Consider the following 27825-nt stretch of genomic DNA (forward strand, 5'->3'; position numbering starts at 1 on the left):
TAAACACTAAATGAAACTAATAGTTATAAAAGATAATATATATACCACACCCGAATCATAGACAGGACGAGGACCAACGGAGGCGGATACCAAAACCATCGCATTATATAATAACAAACAATAATAAGTAAGAAAACTACACAAGTATCTATCTAAATCATAAAAGTAAGAATTGTTTTCTTTTAGAAAGAAGATAAGAACAAGAGGCTCACCACGGTGGTACCGGCAACGAGATCGGCGTGGGCGATCGACGGCGTTGAGGACGGGGATGGGACAGGACGGACATCCTAACCTAGACAAATCTTTAGAAAATGGAGTTTGGACAAGGAGCTTCGAGAGGAGAAAGCTTAAGTGTGGCTTGGGCATTTCATGGAACACCTCATGTGCATAGGAGGTGATCTAGAGCACAACACACCTCTCACACACCTCTCCTAAAATAAGCAGAGCACTGGAGTGCTCTGCTCACGGGCAAGGGGTATATATAGGCAACTCATTGGTCCCGGTTCATGGTTGGAACCGGGACTAAAGGACAACCTTTGGTCCCAGTTCAAGCCACCAACCGGGACCAATGGTGGTGGGCCAAGAGCGAGGCACATTGGTCCCAGTTCATGCCTGGAACCGAGACCAAACGGGCCAGATGAACCGGGAGCAATGCCCCACGAGGCCCGGCCGGCCCCCTGGCCTCACGAACCAGGACCTATGCCCCCATGGGTCCCGGTTCGTGAGTGAACCGGGATTAATGGGCTTTCCCTGCTTGGACCAAAGCCCTGTTTTCTACTAGTGTATGTGGATAATATGTTTGCGAGTTCATTCGCAAGAAGACCTCTGAGATGGGCAGATTTTTGGAAAAACTTGAAGTACGTAAACAGTATTCACAAATTTATTTTATTACCATCAATTGTGTTGAGTCAAATAGATATACAAAAACTTATTTTTCGACCAAGCACAGAGAAAGAGAGGTCACTTCTCTCTATATTCATGACGATTTGTGTAATGGTTCCTTCATTGCTATATATAGTAGCTAGCGTCGAGTTGAATGGAAAACATAAAATAAAAACGAAAACCCTAAATATAAAAAAATTGAATGGTAAACGCAAAAGGAAAAGGAGGAAACACAATATAAAACCCCAAAACCCTCCAAAACCCTAAACCCCTCCTTTCGAAACAAAAACAGAAAGAAAAAAACAAAAACCCCGGCGCATGGTAGCTGCTGACGCGTGGCTGCTTTTTAGTCCCGGTCGGTGTTACCAACCGGGACTAAAGGTCCTCCTGCCTGGGCGCCCTACAACGGCTACATGGAGCTCCTTTAGTTCCGGTTCGTAACACAACCGGGACTAAAAGTGGGAGCCTTTTGTCCCGATTGCTTAGTCCCGGTTGCAGACTCGGGACTAAAGGCCCTTAGGAATCGGAATTAATGCCTTATTTTCTACTAGTGTACTATTGAACATGGCTTTGTATTTCTAAGGATGTCTTGTGATAAGAAAACACGCCTTTTTTTATTTTCTCCATGGCCATCATATATGTCCCCGGCTAAATCACGAGATCATAGTAACATAGATTTCTAGTGTTTACCGATAACATCTTCATGTGTATACATCAAGGGAAAAATTAGCGTGGTACAGAGAATAGTGTCACCCTTTAAAACATGCTATTAGGGTGCTTTAGCACACTATAGCATGCTATTAGCGAGATATTATACATTGATTTATTTATCGAGGCAATTCTCTACACGTAATAGCGCGCTATTTTTTTCAGTGGTATACATATATACACGTATGTATTTAATATTAGTGTTATGATGTTTATATTAAGGGTCCCGAATTATAATTTCACCATGGCCCCCAAAAATCTGAGAACGTCCCAACACCTCCCCTTTGATAGGACTTATTACCACATTGTTTGCGATATGTACGTATGTACACATATATAGTCCTATATACGTGTGTCTTTGTCGACATTAATTTTCATTTGTTGATCTGTTTTTTAGGGGATTTGTTGATCTGTTCTCTGGTGTGATCAAGTTGGTCATCTTTAACGGGCCTGTTTTCTCGTTGAAAGTTGGATTTGTGCCGAGTTCGATCTGGTAGCATGCTTAGGAATTACTACCTCCATTCTCAAATATAAGTCTTTTTAAAGATTTCAATATAAATTACATACAAATGTATATAGACATATTTTAGAGTGTAGATTCCCTCATTTTGCTCTGTATGTAGTCAATATTATAAAATCTCTAAAAAGACTTATATTTAAAAACGGAAAGAGTAATTCTCTGCAGCGCCCCTGTGATTGGTGCCAGTGAGTGATCTTGGGAGATATAAACCAGGATGCCGATTCACATTTTAGCTTGCTCACTATCGTGTAATTGTCACGGCAGATGTCCTAGTGTGAGGACTTAGTCGTGAGGCCAACACATCTATGTGGTAGCTTGAGAGGGGTTCATCGGGATGAGAGACGCGAGGCGGATCAACACACAAGATGAGGATTTAGACAGCTTTGGGCCCCGGGAAACATTATCCGGTAATAGCCCTACATGTTGTTTATGGCTAGGTCTCATTATGCTCATGAGGGAGTCGCCGCATAAGCCGGTTCCCCTTTAGTTGTGTCTAGCCTTAGAGATTATTTCTTCCCTCTCCTCTTGGGGTGCCCCGCCCCTCCTTATATAAGCTGAAGGGGCGGGTTACTTGTAGAGTCAAACTCGGATTAGGACTTAACCTATTTTGACGTCTTACCATGGGCTTCTTAACGTCTTGGGCTTCTTAACGTAAGCCGGCTTACAATCCGGCTTACAATCTGACTTACAATCTGGCTTATCAATCTGACTTACTGTTGGAAATATGCCCTAGAGGCAATAATAAATGGTTATTATTATATTTCTTTGTTCATGATAATTGTCTATTGTTCATGCTATAATTGTGTTATCCGGAAATCGTAATACATGTGTGAATACATAGACCACAACGTGTCCCTAGTAAGCCTCTAGTTGACTAGCTCGTTGATCAACAGATAGTCATGGTTTCCTGACTATGGACATTGGATGTCATTGATAACGGGATCACATCATTGGGAGAATGATGTGATGGACAAGACCCAAACCTAAGCATAGCTCAAAGATCGTGTAGTTCGTTTGCTAGAGCTTTTCCAATGTCAAGTATCTTTTCCTTAGACCATGAGATCGTGCAACTCCCGGATACCGTAGGAGTACTTTGGGTGTGCCAAACGTCACAACGTAACTGGGTGACTATAAAGGTGCACTACGGGTATCTCTGAAAGTGTCTGTTGGGTTGGCACGGATCGAGACTGGGATTTGTCACTCTGTGTGACGGAGAGGTATCTCTGGGCCCACTCGGTAATGCATCATCATAATGAGCTCAATGTGACTAAGGCATTAGTCACAGGATCATGCATTGCGGTACGAGTAAAGAGACTTGCCGGTAACGAGATTGAACAAGGTATTGGGATACCGACGATCGAATCTCGGGCAAGTAACATACCGATTGACAAAGGGAATTGTATACGGGATTGATTGAATCCTCGACGTCGTGGTTCATCCGATGAGATCATCGTGGAACATGTGGGAGCCAACATGGGTATCCAGATCCCGCTGTTGATTATTGACCGGAGAGGCGTCTCGGCCATGTCTGCATGTCTCCCGAACCCGTAGGGTCTACACACTTAAGGTTCGGTGACGCTAGGGTTGTAGAGATATGAGTATGCGGAAACCCGAAAGTTGTTCGGAGTCCCGGATGAGATCCCGGACATCACAAGGAGTTCCGGAATGGTCCGGAGGTGAAGAATTATATATAGGAAGTCCAGTTTCAGCCACCGGGAAAGTTTCGGGGGTTATCGGTATTGTACCGGGACCACCGGAAGGGTCCCGGGGGTCCACCGGGTGGGGCCACCTATCCCGGAGGGCCCCATGGGCTGAAGTGGGAAGGGAACCAGCCCTTAGTGGGCTGGGGCACCCCCCATGGGCCTCCCCCCTGCGCCTAGGGTTGGAAACCCTAGGGTGGGGGGGCGCCCCACTTGGCTTGGGGGGGAAGCCACCCCCCCTTCCCCCTTGGCCGCCGCCCCCCCCCCCCTTGGAGATCCCATCTCCCAGGGCCGGCGCCCCCCCCCCCAGGGGGCCTATATAAAGGGGGGGAGGGAGGGCAGCAACACAACAACCTTGGGCGCCTCCCTCCTCCCCTGCTACACCTCTCCCTCTCGCAGATGCTCGGGCGAAGCCCTGCCGAGACCCCGCTACTTCCACCACCACGCAGTCGTGCTGCTGGATCTCCATCAACCTCTCCTTCCCCCTTGCTGGATCAAGAAGGAGGAGACGTCGCTGCACCGTACGTGTGTTGAACGCGGAGGTGTCGTCCGTTCGGCACTTGGTCATCGGTGATTTGGATCACGGCGAGTACGACTCCATCAACCACGTTCATTGGAACGCTTCCGCTCGCGATCTACAAAGGTATGTAGATGCACTCCTTTCCCCTCGTTGCTAGTATACTCCATAGATGGATCTTGGTGAGCGTAGGAAAATTTTAAAATTCTGCTACGATCCCCAACAGTGGCATCATGAGCCAGGCTATGCTTAGTTACTATGCACGAGTAGAACACAAAGCAGTTGTGGGCGTAGATGTTGCCAATTCTTCTTGCTGCTACTAGTCTTATCTTGTTTCGGCGGTATTGTGGGATGAAGCGGCCCGGACCGACCTTACACGTACGCTTACGTTAGACTGGTTCCACCGACTGACATGCACTAGTTGCATAAGGTGGCTAGCGGGTGTCTGTCTCTCCTACTTTAGTCGGAACGGATTCGATGAAAAGGGTCCTTATGAAGGTAAATAGAAATTGGCAAATCACGTTGTGGTTTTACGTAGGTAAGAAACGTTCTTGCTAGAAACCTATACAAGCCACGTAAAAACTTGCAACGACAATTAGAGGACGTCTAACTTGTTTTTGCAGCATGTGCTATGTGATGTGATATGGCCAGAAGATGTGATGAATGATATATGTGATGTATGAGATTGATCATATTCTTGTAATAGGAATCACGACTTGCATGTCGATGAGTATGACAACCGGCAGGAGCCATAGGAGTTGTCTTTATTATTTTGCATGACCTGCGTGTCATTGAATAACGCCATGTAAATTACTTTACTTTGTTGCTAAACGCGTTAGCCATAGAAGTAGAAGTAATCGTTGGCGTGACAACTTCATGAAGACACAATGATGGAGATCATGATGATGGAGATCATGGTGTCATGCCGGTGACGAAGATGATCATGGTGCCCCGAAGATGGAGATCAAAGGAGCAAATGATATTGGCCATATCATGTCACTATTTGATTGCATGTGATGTTTATCATGTTTTGCATCTTATTTGCTTAGAACGACGGTAGTAAGTAAGATGATCCCTTATAATAATTTCAAGAAAGTGTTCACCCTAACTGTGCACCGTTGCGAAGGATCGTTGTTTCGAAGCACCACGTGATGATCGGGTGTGATAGATTCTAACGTTCGCATACAACGGGTGTTGACGAGCCTAGCATGTACAGACATGGCCTCGGAACACACGCAATACACTTAGGTTGACTTGACGAGCATGTACAGACATGGCCTCAGAACACGGAGGACCGAAAGGTCGAGCATGAGTCGTATAGAAGATACGATCAACATGGAGATGTTCACCGATCTTGACTAGTCCGTCTCACGTGATGATCGGACACGGCCTAGTTAACTCGGATCATGTTTCACTTAGATGACTAGAGGGATGTCTGTCTGAGTGGGAGTTCATTGAGTAATTTGATTAGATGAACTTAATTATCATGAACTTAGTCTAAAATCTTTACACTATGTCTTGTAGATCAAATGGCCCACGTTGTCCTCAATTTCAACGCGTTCCTAGAGAAAACCAAGCTGAAAGATGATGGCAGTAACTATACGGACTGGGTCCGGAACCTGAGGATCATCCTCATAGCAGCCAAGAAAGATTATGTCTTAGAAGCACCGCTAGGTGAAGCACCAATCCCAGAGAACCAAGACGTTATGAACGCTTGGCAGCAGCGTGCTGATGATTACTCCCTCGTTCAGTGCGGCATGCTTTACAGCTTAGAACCGGGTCTTCAAAAGCGTTTTGAGAAACATGGAGCATATGAGATGTTCGAAGAGCTGAAAATAGTTTTCCAAGCTCATGCCCGGGTCGAGAGATATGAAGTCTCCGACAAGTTCTTCAGCTGTAAAATGGAGGAGAATAGTTCTGTAAGTGAGCACATACTCAGAATGTCTGGGTTGCACAACCGCTTGTCTCAGCTGGGAGTTAATCTCCCGGATGACGCGGTCATTGACAGAATCCTCCAGACGCTTCCACCAAGCTACAAGAGCTTTGTGATGAACTTCAATATGCAGGGGATGGAAAAGACCATTCCTGAGGTATATTCAATGCTAAAATCAGCGGAGGTGGAGATCAGAAAAGAACATCAAGTGTTGATGGTGAATAAAACCACTAAGTTCAAGAAGGGCAAGGGTAAGAAGAACTCCAAGAAGGACGGCAAGGGAGTTGCCGCGCTCGGTAAGCCAGTTACTGGGAAGAAGTCAAAGAATGGACTCAGGCCTGAGACTGAGTGCTTTTATTGCAAGGGAAGTGGTCACTGGAAGCGGAATTGCCCCAAATACTTAGCGGACAAGAAGGCCGGCAACACCAAAGGTATATGTGATATACATGTAATTGATGTGTACCTTACCAGTACTCGTAGTAGCTCCTGGGTATTTGATACCGGTGCGGTTGCTCATATTTATAACTCAAAACAGGGACTACGGAATAAACGGAGACTGGCGAAGGACGAGGTGACGATGCGCGTCGGGAATGGTTCCAAGGTCGATGTGATCGCCGTCGGCACGCTACCTCTGCATCTACCTACGGGATTAGTTTTAAACCTCAATAATTGTTATTTAGTGCCAGCTTTGAGCATGAACATTGTATCTGGATCTCGTTTAATTCGAGATGGCTACTCATTTAAATCCGAGAATAATGGTTGTTCTATTTATATGAGAGATATGTTTTATGGTCATGCCCCGCTGGTTAATGGTTTATTCTTGATGAATCTCGAACGTGATGTTACACATATTCATAGTGTGAATACCAAAAGATGTAAAGTTGATAACGATAGTCCCACATACTTGTGGCACTGCCGCCTTGGTCACATTGGTGTCAAGCGCATGAAGAAGCTCCATGCAGATGGACTTTTGGAGTCTCTTGATTACGAATCATTTGACACGTGCGAACCATGCATCATGGGTAAGATGACCAAGACTCCGTTCTCCGGAACAATGGAGCGAGCAACCAACTTATTGGAAATCATACATACCGATGTGTGCGGTCCAATGAGTGTTGAGGCTCGCGGAGGATATCGTTATGTTCTCACTCTCACTGATGACTCAAGTAGATATGGGTATGTCTACCTAATGAAACACAAGTCTGAAACCTTTGAAAAGTTCAAGGACTTTCAGAGTGAGGTTGAGAATCAACGTGACAGGAAAATAAAGTTCTTACGATCAGATCATGGAGGAGAATATTTAAGTCACGAATTTGGTGCGCACTTAAGGAAATGTGGAATCGTTTCACAACTCACGCCGCCTGGAACACCTCAGCGAAACGGTGTGTCCGAATGTCGTAATCGCACTCTATTGGATATGGTGCGATCTATGATGTCTCTTACCGATTTACCGCTCTCATTTTGGGGCTATGCTTTAGAGACTGCCGCGTTCACTTTAAATAGGGCTCCGTCGAAATCCGTTGAGACGACACCGTATGAATTATGGTTTGGGAAGAAACCTAAGCTGTCGTTTCTAAAAGTTTGGGGATGCGATGCTTATGTCAAGAAACTTCAACCTGAAAAGCTCGAACCCAAGTCGGAGAAATGCGTCTTCATAGGATACCCTAAGGAAACTATTGGGTATACCTTCTACCTCAGATCCGAAGGCAAGATCTTCGTTGCCAAGAACGGGTCCTTTCTGGAGAAAGAGTTTCTCTCGAAGGAAGTAAGTGGGAGGAAAGTGGAACTTGATGAGGTGATAGTCACCCCTTCCGTACCGGAAAGTAGCGCAGCGCGGGAAGATGTTCCTGTGGTGCCTACACCGACTGGGGAGGAAGTTAATGATGATGATCATGAAGCTTCGGATCAAGCTACTGCTGAACTTCGTAGGTCCACAAGGACATGTTCCGCACCAGAGTGGTACGGCAACCCTGTCCTGGAAATCATGTTGTTAGACAACGGTGAACCTTCGAACTATGAAGAAGCGATGGCGGGCCCGGATTCCGACAAATGGCTAGAAGCCATGAAATCCAAGATAGGATCCATGTATGAAAACGAAGTATGGACTTTGACTGACTTGCCCGATGATCGGCGAGCCATAGAAAACAAATGGATCTTTAAGAAGAAGACAGACGCGGATGGTAATGTGACCATCTATAAGGCTCGACTTGTCGCTAAGGGTTATCGACAAGTTCAAGGGGTTGACTACGATGAGACTTTCTCACCCGTAGCGAAGCTGAAGTCCGTCCGAATCATGTTAGCAATTGCCGCATACTATGATTATGAGATATGGCAGATGGACGTCAAAACGGCATTCCTTAACGGCTTCCTTAAGGAAGAGTTGTATATGATGCAGCCAGAAGGTTTTGTCGATCCTAAGAATGCTAACAAAGTATGCAAGCTCCAACGCTCAATCTATGGGCTGGTGCAAGCATCTCGGAGTTGGAACATTCGCTTTGATGAGATGATCAAAGCGTTTGGGTTTACACAGACTTATGGAGAAGCCTGTGTTTAGAAGAAAGTGAGTGGGAGCTCTGTAGCATTTCTCATATTATATGTGGATGACATACTATTGATGGGAAATGATATAGAATTCTTGGAAAGTATTAAGGCCTATTTGAATAAGTGTTTTTCAATGAAGGACCTTGGAGAAGCTGCTTATATATTAGGCATCAAGATTTATAGAGACAGATCAAGACGCCTCATTGGTCTTTCACAGAGTACATACCTTGACAAGATATTGAAGAAGTTCAATATGGATCAGTCCAAGAAGGGGTTCTTGCCTGTATTGCAAGGTGTGCAATTGAGCACGGCTCAATGCCCGACCACGGCAGAAGATAGAGAAAAGATGAGTGTCATCCCCTATGCCTCGACCATATGGTCTATTATGTATGCCATGTTGTGTACCAGACCTGATGTAAACCTTGTCGTGAGTTTGGTAGGAAGGTACCAAAGTAATCCCGGCATGGAACACTGGACAGCGGTCAAGAATATCCTGAAGTACCTGAAGAGGACTAAGGATATGTTTCTCGTTTATGGAGGTGACGAAGAGCTCGTCGTAAAGGGTTACGTCGACGCTAGCTTCGACACAGATCTGGATGACTCGAAGTCACAAACTGGATACGTGTATATTTTGAATGGAGGAGCAGTAAGCTGGTGCAGTTGCAAGCAAAGCGTCGTGGCAGGATCTACATGTGAAGCGGAGTACATGGCAGCCTCGGAGGCAGCACAGGAAGCAGTCTGGATAAAGGAGTTCATTACCGACCTAGGGGTGATTCCCAATGCGTCGGGCCCGATGACTCTCTTCTGTGACAACACTGGAGCTATTGCTCTTGCGAAGGAGCCCAGGTTTCACAGGAAGACCAGGCATATCAAGCGTCGCTTCAACTCCATTCGTGAAAGTGTTCAAAATGGAGACATAGATATTTGTAAAGTACATACGGACCTGAATGTAGCAGATCCATTGACTAAACTTCTCCCTAGAGCAAAACATGATCTACACCACGACGCAATGGGTGTTCGATTCATCACAATGTAACTAGATTATTGACTCTAGTGCAAGTGGGAGACTGTTGGAAATATGTCCTAGAGGCAATAATAAATGGTTATTATTATATTTCTTTGTTCATGATAATTGTCTATTGTTCATGCTATACTTGTGTTATCCGGAAATCGTAATACATGTGTGAATACATAGACCACAACGTGTCCCTAGTAAGCCTCTAGTTGACTAGCTCGTTGATCAACAGATAGTCATGGTTTCCTGACTATGGACATGGGATGTCATTGATAACGGGATCACATCATTGGGAGAATGATGTGATGGACAAGACCCAAACCTAAGCATAGCTCAAAGATCGTGTAGTTCGTTTGCTAGAGCTTTTCCAATGTCAAATATCTTTTCCTTAGACCATGAGATCGTGCAACTCCCGGATACCGTAGGAGTACTTTGGGTGTGCCAAATGTCACAACGTAACTGGGTGACTATAAAGGTGCACTACGGGTATCTCCGAAAGTGTCTGTTGGGTTGGCACGGATCGAGACTGGGATTTGTCACTCCGTGTGACGGAGAGGTATCTCTGGGCCCACTCGGTAATACATCATCATAATGAGCTCAATGTGACTAAGGCGTTAGTCACGGGATCATGCATTGCGGTACGAGTAAAGAGACTTGCCGGTAACGAGATTGAACAAGGTATTGGGATACCGACGATCGAATCTCGGGCAAGTAACATACCGATTGACAAAGGGAATTGTATACGGGATTGATTGAATCCTCGACATCGTGGTTCATCCGATGAGATCATCATGGAACATGTGGGAGCCAACATGGGTATTCAGATCCCGCTGTTGGTTATTGACCGGAGAGGCGTCTCGGTCATGTCTGCATGTCTCCCGAACCCGTAGGGTCTACACACTTAAGGTTCGGTGATGCTAGGGTTGTAGAGATATGAGTATGCGGAAACCCGAAAGTTGTTCGGAGTCCCGGATGAGATCCCGGACGTCACGAGGAGTTCCGGAATGGTCCGGAGGTGAAGAATTATATATAGGAAGTCCAGTTTCGGCCACCGGGAAAGTTTCGGGGGTTATCGGTATTGTACCGGGACCACCGGAAGGGTCCCGGGGGTCCACCGGGTGGGGCCACCTATCCCGGAGGCCCCCATGGGCTGAAGTGGGAAGGGAACCAGCCCTTAGTGGGCTGGGGCGCCCCCCATGGGCCTCCCCCCTGCGCCTAGGGTTGGAAACCCTAGGGTGGGGGGCGCCCCACTTGGCTTGGGGGGGAAGCCACCCCCCCTTCCCCCTTGGCCGCCGCCCCCCCCCCCCCTGGAGATCCCCTCCCCCAGGGCCGGCGCCCCCCCCCCCCCAGGGGACCTATATAAAGGGGGGGAGGGCAGCAACACAACAGCCTTGGGCGCCTCCCTCCTTCCCTGCTACATCTCTCCCTCTCGCAGAAGCTCAGCGAAGCCCTGCCGAGACCCCGCTACTTCCACCACCACGCCGTCGTGCTGCTGGATCTCCATCAACCTCTCCTTCCCCCTTGCTGGATCAAGAAGGAGGAGACGTTGCTGCACCGTACGTGTGTTGAACGCGGAGGTGCCGTCCGTTCGGCACTCGGTCATCGGTGATTTGGATCACGGCGAGTACGACTCCATCAACCACGTTCATTGGAACGCTTCCGCTCGCGATCTACAAGGGTATGTAGATGCACTCCTTTCCCCTTGTTGCTAGTATACTCCATAGATGGATCTTGGTGAGCGTAGAAAAATTTTAAAATTCTGCTACGATCCCCAACACTTACAATCTGGCTTACCATCTGGCTTAACTGGCTGGCTTAACTGTCTGGCTTAACTGTCTGCCGGCTTACCCTGCTTAACTGTCCGCCGGCTTACAATGCTTAACTGTCCGCCGGCTTATAATCTGCCGGGTCACCAATGAAACACCAAGTCTGAGCCGGGTCATATCTCCGGCCGGGTTACACCGCGAGGTATATCCCCGACACTCACCATGGGTGGCACTGCTTCTTTTTGCTGGAGTTTACCTTGGGGCTCCGGTTTTTTAGCAACTCTTTCTCCTTCTATGTACGAAATCCGATAAATTGAGCGGTTAGATCCTACCTTTCTTAGTTTCTCTTGAATATATTGGGGCACTTCATTTGTATTCGTGATACTGGCCAAGGACATGCATCTTCTGGATAGAAGTCTTCAGTAGTCCGGGCTTCCCCGCGCCCCCGCACCAGCTCATCCGTTGGATGAGGCGGGTGGAGGGAGATCTACGGGCAGAAGAGGAATGGCAGCACGGACTGCACGGTGTACCCATCGCCATAGATGTGGGAAAAGGGGAGGCTGCAATGTGTTTGTTACCCAGAGAGGAGAGAGCCGCCCCTCCTGCTTTACCCCTGTTTACCAGTATACTAAGCACACAAAAAGCAGCGTGTGTACAGTACAACAAACGGGTATACAACATCACCCTAGTTTCTGAATTGCAAATACATTATTCTTTTTGGTTTTATTTGACATAACAGATCACGATTGCAACAGCAGTATCAGGACATGGGGTAAATAGAGATTTCAAATAAATAACACATAACAACACGATATATACACAATACAGTACATTGTTTCACAAAGTAAAGACACTTTTTTTGTATTGTTTTGAGGAGACACCGGGCGGGCAGGCAGTTTCCTTCACCTTGTGCTGCATATGTACCTTCAACTTTACGTCATGTCCTCCTTCTTGTTTGTATGCATGGCACCAAACCAATTGATTGAATCGACAAGGGAAGCTTGTAGAAAATATAAGGAGGCAGAGTCCTGTTCTATACATTGGCTACCGTCAATATCCCCTCCAGTTGGTTCTGGATGTGCTGGGGCACCGCCTCCTCACTGCTATCCTTGTACACTTTGAGCATAACAAGGTTAGGCCGGATCCTGCGAACATCTGATGTGGCCTCAGGCCATTTGATTTTGCCGGCGATATCTATTGTCTCAAGGTATCGAAGGTTCTGTGCTGTGAAGACACATGAAGGGATCTCATCACCTTCCAGCTTCAAGTTTGCAAGGAAACTCATCTTCCCGAGAGCACTCTCAAGTGCGGCCCCATGTTTAGACTGCTCGAATCCATCCAGAAACAATGACCGGAGTTTGGTCGTCTTGTGCAATGGGCAATCCCGTTGATCCCATTCTCCTTGTTGGGCAGGTTTTACACCCCAGAGCGTCTGCAGCTCGTCCAGTTCTTCGTCGATGGATGCTGGAAGACTGAGCTTTGATGCCATCACATGCCGCAATGTCTTTATCTTCCAGAAGGATGGGTGAATCTCCTCGACTCGAGTTTCACTTATATCTAGTGTCTGCAGGTTGAGCAGACTCTTAATGCTTGAGGGGAGCTTCTCGAGGTCCATGCTACCAATTAATATGTACCGCAAGTGAACCATGTCACCAATCTCATTTGGAAGTTCCCTAATCCCTAATCCAGATACATGGATCACACGAAGGAACTTGGACCTGCACAAAAACTTGAGATCATGCCGACGCTTCTGGTACACGCCTTGGCTGTCATTACGCTGGTCTTGCTCATCGACACAGCTAATGAAGGAACGCAGCTTACGGAACTTGTTGGTGAATGCCGTATGTCCGCGTTCGAAACTCATGAAAGAGAGACGTCGCACCGACGGTGGAACAAAGATGTCATACGTGTCATGAACATCAATGAATCCTGCTTCGCGAGCCTCTGATTGCAGGAACCCATGGAGCCTTTTGTGAACGCTGAACTCCTCATTGATGTAGGCGTCGTTCGCCTCTTCTTCAACCTTAACAAGGCATCTCAAGAGCAGCTCGTTGAGGTAGTTGTAGCCCAGCTCCTCCATAGTCTTACCCTTTTGCGGTTTGATGAATCCCTCGGCAATCCAAATCCTCACGATATCATCGGCTGGCATAGATGTACACTTAGAGAAAGCAGCGAAGTAAAGGAAGCACGACTTGAGATCATTGGGGAGGTCTTCAAAGCTTGCCCAGAAGACCCTCTCGAGGGTCGTTCTTGTTGACAGGTTAGATTGTGTTGTAGAGCTCATCCGCCACTCGATACGCCGCCTCCCCTTGGGCAGTACAGATCCAATTATCTTATTGCCCTCAACGCCTTGTGCTTCTTCCATTCCTGGTCCAGGCCTGAGAAGTTGCAGCACTGCTTCCCACTGCCCTGGCTTCTCCTTGAATCGGAGGAGTCCAGCCAGGAGGACTATAGCCAGAGGGTAGCCTCCAGTTATGTCGTACACAATTTTGTCATACTTGCTCATGTCTTCCTTTACATCCGACATTTCTTTCCTGGAGGCCCTCGAACAAAACAACTCTCCACTTCTTTTTTCATCCAAACGATTCAACATGTGGATTCCATTGATGCCATCTTTGTTCAGTGTGTTAGCATGCCATGCTACTTCTTCGCTCTCAGTGTCCAACATGAGCACAACACTGCTACCATTATTGTCATCTGGTAGGCTCGCCCTCAGGCAGTTGAGGATGGTTTCGGAGGATATGCCATGGATGATCACAAGGTACCTCTTTTTCTCCAGGTGGTGTCGGAGCTTATCGGCGATATCAATGCCTTCATCCGGTTGATGTTGCGGTGCACTTACATATGCTCTATCGTAGATTGATTGGAGGAGAGTTTCTGTGGTGCCATCTGGCGGCATGTTGAACCAAACTACAATTTCAAACTGACTAATCACCTCCATATTGTGATAGATAACATCCATCAGTGTACTCTTTCCGACACCACTCTCCCCAAGTAAGGAGATAAACATTTGCTGAGGATGATCTTTACGAAGCAGCATTCCCTCAAGCGTCTTAACATCTTTTTCCAATCCCACGGCGTTCTCAAAACTATCCAGCCTGTTCATTGAGTAGAGTGATTAATGCCAACGGATTGATTAACATCAGAATGCATAGTCCGAATGCATGTAGTACACCCCATCGACATATTCATCTTCTATAACATTTTCCCACAAACAATTATATTTTCTTCTTAAAAGTAGCAAAATATACTATTAGATTTGAATTCAAAAGAAGTTTTCAATGTTGTAATTTCTGTTACATATAACTCACATTTTAATAGTTAAATTCATGGTGAAAGTTTGATCCAGAACACAAAATGTCCTTACATATCCGAATGGGGAGTAAATAGCATAAAATTACCAGATTTGGGGCTAGTGTTCTGGAAAATTACCACTCTTTCAAAATTTCCTAAAACCTACCACTCTTTTGGTTCGCAGTTTTTGAAAACACTAGTTATTGGACGGTTACATCTTAATCCAGTTTATGACACGGAGGGCCCGGTCGTCAGCTCCATGTGGCAAAGAAAGTCAACACCATTATCTAAACAGTTGAGTTGACCGTTAAGATGGGTGGGACCCACATGTCAGCTTCTTCTCTCTCTTCTCTTCTCTGTATCCAGACACCCACCCGATTCACCAACGCCCGCCCACGCCCGCTATGTCGGCCATCCGTTGCCCACCGGAGTCGCCGCCGGCGTCGAGACCCTCCGCCGCCGGCTCTGCCTCCTCTCTCCTCCGTAGCCTCTTCCCCATCCTCATTTTTTCCTCCCGAGCCGCGTCACCGGAGATGGAACACGAGCCGTAGTGCCGCGTGCACGTCGCTAGCCTAGGCGATGCTGAGCAGCGCGGTCACACTTTAGGCTCGAGCAGGCTTCGCCTCCTCCCGAGCATTGACGGTGGCGACATCCATGTCAATGGCAGCACATGGGAGCTCCCTACGGACGACGACTTGGTGCTGTGGTGGCCAAGGAAGGAAGAGCTGGTGCTCCCTCGCCAGCCCAAGAACTCTCTAGCTTCCCTCGCTGGTGATTGGAGGGTGCGCAATCGGCGTCGGACACCCCAGGCCACAGCAGTGGAGGCGGGGGTGAGCTCACCGGTGGCCAAGCAGGGAACCAATTGTTTTTTTACATTTTGCAGGGAACCCATTATTTTTTTTATTTTTTTTGCATATACCCGATTGCATTCTATAAAAACAAATACATGGACCAGATTGCTTTTAAATTTTTTATTGGGACCTGATTCCTTTTAGAAATTTTTGAGCCCACCTATCATAACCTATCAACGGTCAAAGATAACGGTGTTAACTTTTATGCCACATCATACCTAACAAGTGAACCCAAATCTTTCATAAATTGTGATTAAAATTTGCTAACACAGTCATCACTGCAACATGGTAAATTTTTGAAGCGGCAAACCAAAAAAGTGGTACGTATTCAGGAATTGCGAAAAAGTGATAGTGTTTTAGAACCCTAGCGTCAAATATGGTAGTTTTATGTTATTTACTCCAGAATAAAAGTGAACGAGGATTTAGCGTACGCGATTTAGGAAGCAATTGAGCGGTTGGACAAGGCTTGGCAGCCGGCAGGCATGTGCCCCGGCACTCACGTGCCCCTATGAATTGCCGGAATGGAAGTAGTAGCGTGTGAGAGCGGCGATGGCGCGGACGGGCTCGCCTGCTCCTGGTATGTGTGCCAATCAAACGACCACACGTTGCAGACCATAGTGAATGCGATCGTATAGATACCCATCGTATACGGGCAGTGCGGTGGCGCTGGCGGCTACAGAGCCGTGTGAAATAAAGATGGTGTGGTGGTACAAGACACTGCTGTACTGTTGGTACATCAGGCGCGTCAGATTACATTACAGCGGACGTTAGAAACGGCCCGTCATCAAAACGGCGCTTTCCAAACGGATAAGTGTAGGGTTTCTGTGTGGGTCCATTATCTCAGACGACAAAATAAAGGAAAAAGAGGCCTATCCCTTCGAGCGACGCAAGAGCTGTCAAGGGCAGAGCTATGGCCATGCCGGAGGCGGGAGGCGGACGGATTCGAGTTTCTAGCAGATCCAATCGACAGGTATTGTTTCTGTTCCGCTAGTTTTTGATCTCAGTCTTAGCCACTGTAGTTCAAGGGTCGTCTTATCAGGGAACTGGGTTGTTTTACATAGATTTCCATTGCCGGATCTCGCCGCGGCCTAATACTTGCTGCGCGACGAAGTAAATCAATCTCTGTTGTGCGCGGTCGCTCAATCTAGCAATAGTGGTGCCGGCGAGACGGCGGTAGCAGTACAAGAAGAATTTGACCACAGTTCCAAAAGGGTTGCCCTGTCGAATCCAAAGCATTCGACAGACAAAGACGATGGACAAGCACCTGACTCGTCGAGCAGGTATATATATGCAGCGGTTTATTTCTAGTTGAAACATATAGTAGTTATGCAATTTGTGCGTCAGTTTGGCTGTCTAAATTATACTACATTTTATTCATTAACTCATGTGAGATTGGAGTGAATTCTAATTCAAATGGTGATACCTTGTCCAGTGTAGGACTCTGCTTTTATGCTAGTGGAAACTGTATGCATACAAACTTTTCTGAGAAATACATTCCCCCATTTTGATTGCCAGTGTGAGGCAGTGCATCTACGGGATGGCCTTATATATCTACTGTGTTCTGTAACATAGGTTTCAGTTGCCAGAGGCCACCATCTGTCAACGGTTAGTGAACGGCGAAGCAAGCCAGGCTTTGGTATGCAACAGCCGTTGAATCCAGCATTGGTAATGTGGGTGATCCACCGCCCCACAATACAAGTAGACATCAACAGCACTTGCAATGGAATGGCCCTGTCCCTTCCGACCCGAGAACAATCGACAGGCAAAGAAGATCCTCAAGCACCTGGCTGGACCAAAAGGTATAACAATTGTGGATGTGTGTTTCTGTTTCAAGGATATGACAATTTTGAGTTGGCTGTATATTTATATTCCTCCAAATTTCACTGCCTGTAAAGTACAAGGCTGCTGCTAGACGTCGATACGTTGTGTTTTGTGATTACACACTATTAGAAACTGTTTCTAGAATAACATGTAGCTGTGTGGTGCGGGGTACGTGTAGGGCACGCACCTATTTATATTCCTCCAAAAGTTGTTCTGCATATGGTCGAGAAAATAGCTGTGGAGACAAATTTTCCTTATAGTTTGTTTATTTCCACATTCTGTTGTTGAGGGCTTGGCAGCCAAAAAATAGAAATTTGTGTAATAAAACCTGTTGAAGCTACACTGCTGTCTGTTGTACTTGTTAACTTGCCAGCAATGAGCAGAACCAGCAGCATCAGTTTTTAGGATCTCAAGATCATATCGCTGGGAGCAGTGAACCAGAGGATACGGCTACCATGGAGCGGACATCTGTGATTCAGGTAAGATGTTCTTGTTGGAATTAACCACGAGTCCAGTCCGGCTCGGGCTTGGAACAACTCCCGTGTAGGTATAGGATTAGTAGTAGCCAGGTTAGCTGCTATATATACTTACATATACCCTGTAATCTCTACACCGAACTTAGATCAAAGCAATAAGATAATCAGGAACGACACGTTCCTGTTGCCATCAATCCAGCGTCCAGTGTTCTCGCGTGCGTGCGTTGTGTCGGCGGCGTGTACGTAGGTCCATGCATGTACTAGTTACTAGCTAGCTACGTACCGGAGAATCGATCCAGCTGTGTGTGTGCCTGTTTATTGCATACGTGTGTATCTCCAGGAAGAAGACAGCTTGTGCGTACGTGTGAGCGACGGCCGAAAGCACAGGTCGCCGAATCGCGTTGTACAAAGTATGCCGGAAAGTACTCGGCGTACGGGACTGTGCCAACAGTTCTCACTAGTGTTCATCTCCTTGCTCATCTAAAATGGAAACATAGCAGATCTATATGCTGCTTCGTCCTGCATGCAGGCTTCAGTTCACGGAAGAGCTGACAGTACATCAATGGCTGGTGAAGGATTCGACGACGAACCTGAAGTGCAATCCCGTCATACAGCCGTGGAAGAGGTCGGCACCTATGATCCAGAGAATCGAATCTGCACCGGCGGTGACAACAGGTCGGATTCAAGCAGCTACCGCGAGTCAACGACCAGGGGAGCTGAATAGATCTGGTGGCCCGACCAAACCCTTTCACAAACAGAACACCACTTCGTACGCCGTCTGGGACAGTGGTACGTATTGGTACATGTCGAAAGCCGTCATCAACGCGCTGCCGTCGGCCGGCACGTCCCGAAGAACGGCGTCTCAATCCATCACGTATACACATTAAATGCGCTCACGTCCTCGTCCAGGCATACGTCTTGCGTCGTGCATCCCGAAACGAACGAACGCATAGTGATTCCGGGAGCGCGCGTGCTCGTCCGCGCCAACAAATTTCCGCCTACACCATTTGTTTTACAAATGGGCTCTAGGACTTTTACTTATAGATCCGTCTAAAGCACATGTAGATGTAGATGTGAAATAATTAAGTCACATCTACAGTAACATCATCTATGCTGTCGTCCCGTCTCCACTATCCCCACACCCTGCTTTTTTTTTGTCCTTTGTCGGTTGTGGGTCGTCTATTGTCCTCGTCGCCTACTAGACTTTGTCCACTACATGGGTTGGGCGAGTTGGGTTGTTTTCTGGGTTTTGCTTCGGGAGCTCGTATTCAATGTTTTTTTTTTGAGAGAGAACGTATTCAACGCCAATTGCGCCTTGATGTCGCTATAGCACACATGTCCAGCAACATGGACCAGCCTAAATAACACACTCGCACACGCACAGGCTCTGCCCGCTCTGGTGCCTCTTTTTTTTGCTCATCTTTCGCTTCTGCCGGTCTGCAATTTCTAGAATTTCTTTTATTATATCGAATATTTTGGTGGAATAAAGAAATTTTCATGGATTAAAAAATGCTCACGCATTTGAACAAATGTTTGCAATTTTAAAATTTCATGAATTCAATTTTTTTGCAATTAGGAAAAATGTTTGCAGATATGAAAAATATTCATTACTTTGAAAAAATTCACGAATTTGAAAATGTTCGCAAATTTATAAAAACTAGCAAGATGCTTGTGCACTGCACGGAACATCAAGATGAATATTTTTTTACAAAACACCTGTTGTGATTGACCCATGCAGCAGTAATTCCATGTGTAAATACTAATGATATCTTGAGAAAGAGGAGAGATAAGGTGAGGAGGAGTGGGGCGTGGTGGTCGAATTGAGCGGAGGCATGGGGATGGATGACACCGGCAGCAGCCACCATACCAGATTGTTCCAGGGGCTTCCTTTTTTAATTGCTCAACAATGAGGTTGTGGGAGATAAGAATGAACAAGTAAATGCCTTATCTGCAAATGTGAAGAGATGTGCGGGTATCTTTTCGCAAAATTGCCATAGTTTGCTTTCTATCCGTCAGATATAAATCGAACGGTCTATATTGCAAGATGGCAGACACACCGTCATCACCAACTCGATTTTTTATAAGACTACAAATGGAAATGAATTTGAAAAATGTTTGTGAATTTAAATTTTTAATCATGAATTTAAAAGATTGATGAGCAACACTTGGAGTTGCATTTCCAGTGGTAGGTGACTACCACTAGATTTTTAAAATGAAAACGAATAAAGAAAAAATGTAAAAACATAACGAAATTTTCAAAAAGAAAATGTTGACATGAAACGGTGCAACTACCAAAGAACCCCCCCCCCTCCTCCCACCCCCAAAGTTGCAATCGTGGGTGGGGGTCTGGGGGTATTCTGTTGCAGTCGGGTAACAACACTTGCAGTTGCCAGTCTAGTGGTAGTCATGCAACTAACTTACAACCGCCCCTACTGACCCAGTTGCATTCATCTTGGGAGTCATGAAGTTATGGTCAGGTAGCAACATTTGCAATTTCATGTTTAGTGGTGGGCATGCAACTAGCCGACAACCCATCTACCGGCCCAGTTACAGTCGCATTGGGACCGTGGAATTGTAGTCGGCCGGTTACAACACTTGCAGTTGCAATCTAGTGCTAGAGATGCAACTAGCTGAAAACCCCCTCTTTTGCCCTAGTTGCAGTTGCATTCGAGGGTATGGGAATTATAGTCGGGTTACAACACTTGAAGTGCATGTCTTGTGGTGGACATGCTACTTATTGACAACACCCTCTTGAGTCAATTGCAGTCGCATCATGGACCATACAGATTGTAGTCGGTTGCATAGTTGGTATGTCTACTTGTAGACATGCAACTGGTCCACAAATTCTCCCGCCCTAGTTACAGTCGCTTTTCAGCCCATGCAAAGTTAGTCGGATTACAACACTTGCAGATGCATGTCTGTTGGTGGACATGCAACTGGATGACATCCCTCCAACCCTTAGTTAATGTCGTACTCTAGCCCCTACAATTGCAGTCCTCCTATAATAATTGTAGTTGCATGTCTAGCGATATACATACAACTAGATGTAGCAAAACATTTCCGCAACACCGGCCAAATTCCTACAAAGTCACGTGTACTACTTTCTAGTACTTAGAAAAAGCTTCCTCGCTTTCCAATAAAAAATCATGATCATCCATCTATGACTCTGTAGGTATTCTAGTTTAGCAGCGAGCAGTTCTAAAGATAAGGGCAAATCCTAAATGGTGCCCGCTTCTTCACTTTTCACAAACGGGCGCACACTCCCCCGCCGCACTGGGCCATTCCATCTTCTTTTTTCTCGTCCAATCTGAAGCAAAAAGTCAAAATGGGGGGCCCAAATTCCTGCAAAGTCACATGCAGTACTTTCTAGTACTTCTCAACCTATGACTATGTGGGTATTCTAGTTTTGAGCAGCGGCCAGTTCAGCCCCGCGCCACGCTGGGCCGGCTAGTCTTCCTTTTTTCCCGATCACTCTGAAGCAAAAAAAGGTTTTCCTTACGGGGGTTCGAACGTGTGATCTCTCAGTTGGGTGAACACCGCACTAGTAGTAGGACTACGCATCACTGTGCCTATATGTTTCTTTCCCTTGTTTTATTCTTTCTCTTGGTCGCGAGAGCTTTTTGTGCCTATAATGTGTGAGTTTTTTTAGGAAAAGACGATGACCTTTTTTTTTATTCAAATCGACGAACTTAATCCAAAATCCATGAACTTTTTCCAAATTTATGAACTGTTTTCAAAAGCAGTGACCTTTTTTCAAATTTGTGAACTTTCTTCCAAAATTAGATGATTTTTTTTCTATTTTGTGAATTTTGTTTAAAAAAACTGATGAACTTTTTCCAAATTCGATGAACTTTTTTAAAAGTTGATGATTGTTTTTCAAAATCAATGATTTTTTAATATTGATGACCTTCTTTTGAAAATCGACGAATTATTTTTGAAAATCAATGAATTTTTGAAAAAAAATGAATGATCTTTTCCTAAAAGTCGGTGAACTTTTTTCAAAATCAATGAACTTTCTTTAAAATTGGTGAACTTTTGAAAATTGATGGATTATTTTTGAATACATGATTTTTTTCTAATTTATGATGTTTATTAAATCTGTGGGAATTCAAATTTTATTCATATTTAAGAAAAACAAATCATGTTTGTCTAAATGGCACGGCTATAGTTTTGTTCTTAACTTGTTTCACGTTGAAAACTTTCACAGGGGGTAGTAGCTTTAGTGGTTAGTCAACCACGCGCTGAAGCAAATTGGTGCAAGTTTGATTCCTCACGAGATCGATTTTTCGATGGTGTTTTTTCGCGACGTAAATACATTTTGCATGGTCCAACACATTCATGGGCCAGCCCACTAGCGTACTACAATGGGCGCCAGTTGCCTCAGTCGGCGCATAAGGCACCTTATGGAGGCCCCAAAGATAAGGTCTAACAAGACCCCTCATCGAACACAAATGACCCTAAATTGTTTTGTAAACAACTTCCACATGCCCAATTGTGTGCGTTTGAGAAGAGGTGGGAAAGGCTAGGGCGCCTAGCACGACTGATGGCACACGCTCGGTCTGCAAGACCTGTGGAGGGGCAATCCATATTTGACGCGCGCGCCTCAAACTGGCGCCCTTCCGCTGAAGCGCGCAATCTACCACCGTGAAATGGGCCGGCCCACTGGTGTTGCCCCAACCAATTTTCTTTCTATTTTTTAACGGGGTTTCCCTGTTTTCCTTGTTTTCTTTCTTTCTTATTTATTTTTCTTTTTTTTCTATATCGTTTATTTTTTATTTTCTTCCATTTTATCCTTTTTAATTTTTATTTTTGTACTTTGTTTTCAAGATTTTTTTTTGAAATCCCAAATTTGTTCACGTTTTAAATTTTTGTTCACAATTCAAAAATTGTCAACATATATCACAAAACTTCAATGTGTATTTATATATTGTTCAACATATATCACAAAAATATTCAATGGGTAGTTAAAAGTTGTTCAGCGTACATTACAAATATGTTCAATGTATATTTAAAAATTGTTCTGTGTATATCACAAAAAATGTTCAATGTGTATTTAAATCATTCTTACATGGCTCTAAAAGGCCGCCACACAAAAGTACATTGTATGGGACTACTCGCCAGTAGCCCGCCTATTTAGACCAGCAAAGAAAAACTCAAGGTCACCCTTAAGTAGACCCGCTGCTTTACACGTTCCTCCCTCGCGATCAACATTCCGCTAAACAAGTTGAAGCGATGGAGATTTGCTGTCAAACACAATGGCGTTGCGATGTGTCCAGATTTCCCATAAGCAAAGTGTGATGATCGCCTTTAGGTGTCGATGAGCATTGCATAGCAACCCGCGTGGTACACCATTCCACCAACTCGTCGTCCATCATTGGAGTGTGGTTTGGCTCGCGCAGGGAGGTCCAAAACCCTGGCCATAGTGTTCTTGCGAAGAAACATGTTAGGAGGATGTGTTTGATTGTTTCTACTTGTTGGTTGCAAAACATGCATGTGGCTTGGTGCGGAAGGCCTCCGCGCGCCAGGCGGTCCGTGGTCCAGCACTAGCTCCACATGGCCGGCTACGAGAAGAACTGGCATTGTAGCGGCGCCTTGTGCTTTCACACGAACCTTGCGTAGGGAGCCACTTCTTGTCCGATGAATCGTGCCGCGTATGCAGATCGGATCGAATAGGATCCATCGGGCTCCCAACCTCAGCTGATGGAATCAGCCTTCTCTGGTTGCAGCTCCACTGTTGAGACCCTCTGTTATATCTGCATATACTCATCGATGTTCTATAGCCCAAGATTAGGTCCGATGTCCATGGCCTAGATGTTGTCGTGAAGAGCCTGTCGCACCATGCGTGAGGACATCGTCCGGGGGGCCACCACGTCGTAGATGTTGGGAGCTACATCTTGTATGCGATTGCCCTGAAGCAAACTATCTTCCTAGAGCAGAATTGTGTCGCCACTACCATACTGGCATGAGTAGCTGCATGGTAGATTGTCTTTGCTTCCGTCATGACATTGAACTCAAATTCCGCCCAAGGTTTCTGTGGATCTGTGTGTCGTAGCCGTAGCCAGCGTGCTAGTAGTGGGGGATCGTATTCGGCGAGTCGAGGCGTCCGACTCGCTGAAGCGCGCGAACGTCTGGGCCAGCCCACCGCACGGGCAACACCAGCTTGTTTCTCTGCTTTTTTTCATGTTTTTAATTTTTTTACTTTTATTGATACTTTAAAATATTCTAAATATATATATATGTATATATATAAAGCTCTTCAAAAATACATTTGAAAAAAGGTTGAATACATATTTAATTTTTTTGACCAAGTATTTGAAAAATGTTGAACAAGTATCTGAAAAATATAGAATAGGTATTAAAAATGTTAAACAAGTATATGAAAAATGTGGAACAAGTATTTAAAAATGTTGAACAGGAATTTGAAAAATGTTGAACCAGTATTTGAAAAATGTTGAACAAGTATTTGAAAATGTTGAATAAGTATTAAAAATGTTGAATAGGTATTAAAAAGTGTTGGACAAGTATAAAAAATGTTGATCAAGTCTTTGAATGTGTTATAATAACTATGAAAATGTTGAACATGTTTCTGAATATGTTGAAATAGCGTTCGGACAATGTTGAACGTGTATAAAAAATTTTGATCACTTGTTACAAAAAATGTTTTTGACATGTACGAAAATGTAGAGTGAAAACGAGAACAAACATAAGAAAAAACAAAAAATGGAGAAGGAAAAAAGAACAAGGAACAAAAGGAAAATAAAATAAAAAACCAAATGAATGAAATAAAAACAGAGAAGAAAAAAGAAAAGAAACAAATTCCCACCCAAACAGGGCAAGCACAGGTGCACAGCGGCAATATGGGTCTCAGACGGTGGCTTGGAGGAGAGTTGTACATACTCCTGCAGGGTAGCCTCATCGATCCTATCACCCTCATTGGGTCTTTCTTTATGCACTATTTCAAAATTTATGAAAGTTTGATTTCTGCTTAATAAAATGGTTGTGTGTATCACCAAACCCATGTAGAGGTTGGAGTAACGCCGTTATCCCAAAAAAGCTGATGGCATCAAATAAATTTGAACCGTTTATTTCTGTGATTTAATGGCTCAGATTCCACAATACTACGGCAGAATTTCGGTAGTATATTAAGGCATAAAGGGTATTTGGGATAGGTGGGTCTTATTAATCCTGCATCAAGATTTCATCGTTCTTTATGCCCCAATACATTCCTGGTTCTTTATATCATTCTCGCAGACTATGATCCGGTGGACGCCACCCCACGTGGCGGTTTGTACGTGCTTTCGCCAGCGACCCGTGCACTTCTCAAGCCACCAGGAGATGGCTGTTGGCCAAGTAGGTTCCCTCCCTTGGTCTCGAAAGTACAAAGTATCCAGCTAGGGAAAGAAAAAGTAGGTGGGGACCATGCATGTGGGGAGAGAGAGAAGAGAGGAGGACCACGCAGAGCCTTTTGCTTGGTCAAGTGGACGTCCGGACTGCAGTATAGCCCCCCTGTTTATCTACACTTTGCCCGAAATAGACGTCCAGACCACTTCACGGACCAATGCATGACCGCACTAGATTGCAAAAGTGAACAAATGTGTCTGTTCAAATATATACCGGAGTTTTGCGGGTCTCCCTTGGAGATGCCCTAATCCCCATAAGAAAGACTTACCAATCTGTCCTTGAGCCAAATCCCGAGTCGACCCATATTGACCCTTTGATCAACTAAATACTACCCATCATAATAGGTAGTACTATGTACCGTAAAAAGTCTCTAAGCAAAAGTGTAAAACTAAACCCCAATGGATTATTTCTCTTCACAACTATGCATGTAAATAATATGAAAAGTGGTTCCTCATGTGTTCTTTCGGAAAAACAACAAGGCTAATAGTATATTATATGGTCGACACGTCACATACCATGCTGAAGTGGCCGTAGTGGAAGAAGTCAATGTCGCTGTTGGTGTATGTTCGATTTTGTATTCCTTTTGATTCTCTGACATTTTCTCTAGTCTTCTGTTGATTATTTTGATTCGGACAGACAGCACATGTCGAATGCTGATTTGGGTGCATAAACCAGTCAAATATTTTCGCCACATTTTCCAACCTCGATAGCCCTGGCTTTTCAGGTCAACCTGTTATCCAAGAAAAAAATCATGTAAGAGAAGCCGTCCATTATCTAACAAATTCTCAATAATCAATTTTTCTGTATTAATTAAAACTTTCAGATATTTTCAACAAAACATATGTCTTCATGGGAGTTTTTTCGCCGTTCCTGCTAAACACGTGTCCCCATTTTTCTTTATATTTAATACTCTCCCTCCTTTCCAACTTATTAGGTTCATCTTGCAAATCACATTAGCCAAGGAGCTAGGAATTATTTATGTGCTAGACAACATATTAACGATCCCACGACAAAAGACAACATATTAACGGTTTTGCTGAAACCCAGCTAGCTAAGAGATAAATAGGCCTCATTCACTTTTTTGGCCTTCCGATCTACAGGCTGGAGATTCGCGCCGGCTGTTTGTTTTTTACAAATTTGAGCTGAGCAAAAACGCGGGCGCAGTACTACCTCCGTCTAGGTGAATAAGTCATTCACGTAGTTCTAGGTCATTGATTTGAGGAATCAAATATGTGTTATGTGTCATGAAAAATATATCACTAGATTTTTACATAGATGTAGTTTTTAAATATATATACTTTGTCACATATAATACATATTTAGATAGTTAAATCATCAACCTAGAACTACGCAAATGACTTATTCACCGAGACGGAGGTAGTACTTGTTTTGTTTGATGTCCCTCTTTATCTACACTGATGTTCCCAGCCGCATGCACCAAAACACTAGCAGCTATCACTCATGTTTTTTCCTCTCTTTTTTCTTGTCTGCATGGGCCTTTTGATATCACGTCCTAACCAGGGATGCATGTTAATAGGAAAAGCGACCCCGCCATTCTCCCTTGGTTATTTTTTCTACAGGTCACTTTTTCTTTGGTTATTACCATTTGATTTATTTTTTATTTATTATATAATTTTATTTTGTATTTATTATTACTTTATTTTATGTTATATTTTCTCTTTTACTTTTATTCTTATATATGTCAATACTTCGTTAGCTGTCAGATTAAGTACGTTGTAATTCGTGCATTCCAGCCCATGAATTTGTCAGCCGGATGAACACGATTGGTCTGTCGTGACATGTTTTTAACTTTTTTTTATGCTTGTCATTTACCCGCTTTCTTTTTATCCTGAGCAAACGCCGAACTACCTTTCTTTTTAGTGGCATGTTTGTGAGGTGGACAGTAAAATCTTTTTGCTATTTTTATTGTTTTGTATGAGGAACAGAAATGTTTCCTTTTATATTATTATCACATAAATACTCGCACACTTAGTCAGTTGCATGACTACCATGCAATTGTAAGTGTTGTAATCCAACTGCAGCTACACAGGCGCAAAACAGACGCAACTCAGATCGGGTAGGTGGTTGTTGGGCCAGTTGCATGTCTACTATTAGACATGCAACTGCAAACGTAACCCGACTCCAACTGCATGGGGAACAAAGCGACTGCAACTGGGGTCAGCTAGAGAGCTGTCAGGCCAGTTGCATGTCCACCACTAGGCATGCAACTACAAATGTTGTGACCCGAATGCAATTTCGCATGCACAGAAACGACTGTAACCGGGTCCCAAAGGGGAGTTGCCGAGTCAGTTGCATGTCAACCACTAGACATGAAACTGCAACCATTATAATCCAGTTGTAACTGCACTTGCACACAACGATTGCAACTAGGGTCGACAG

General features: G+C 44.9%; 1 protein-coding gene and 1 long non-coding RNA gene across 2 annotated transcripts; one reads left to right on the forward strand and one right to left on the reverse strand.

Moving 5' to 3' along the window:
* Positions 1 to 12350: 12350 nt before the first annotated feature.
* On the reverse strand, positions 12351 to 14688 carry LOC123126282 (putative disease resistance RPP13-like protein 3). Its single transcript, XM_044546645.1, has one exon. The coding sequence runs from the start codon at positions 14686 to 14688 to the stop codon at positions 12616 to 12618; it is 2073 nt and encodes a 690-aa protein (XP_044402580.1). The 3' UTR covers positions 12351 to 12615.
* Positions 14689 to 16612: 1924 nt separating this feature from the next.
* On the forward strand, positions 16613 to 19058 carry LOC123126283 (uncharacterized). The gene is made up of 4 exons (XR_006461630.1): positions 16613 to 16697; positions 16789 to 17007; positions 17300 to 18027; positions 18554 to 19058. It is a non-coding gene; the product is annotated as an uncharacterized lncRNA (long non-coding RNA).
* Positions 19059 to 27825: the final 8767 nt, after the last annotated feature.

This window comes from Triticum aestivum, chromosome 5D (assembly GCF_018294505.1).
Source record: "Triticum aestivum cultivar Chinese Spring chromosome 5D, IWGSC CS RefSeq v2.1, whole genome shotgun sequence".
In the NCBI taxonomy this organism is placed as follows: Eukaryota; Viridiplantae; Streptophyta; class Magnoliopsida; order Poales; family Poaceae; genus Triticum; species Triticum aestivum.

What these genes read in the sequence shown, in the direction of transcription:
- LOC123126282 (XM_044546645.1), bottom strand. Translation starts at nt 14,688, where the DNA reads ATGAACAGGCTGGATAGTTTTGAGAACGCCGTGGGATTGGAAAAAGAT.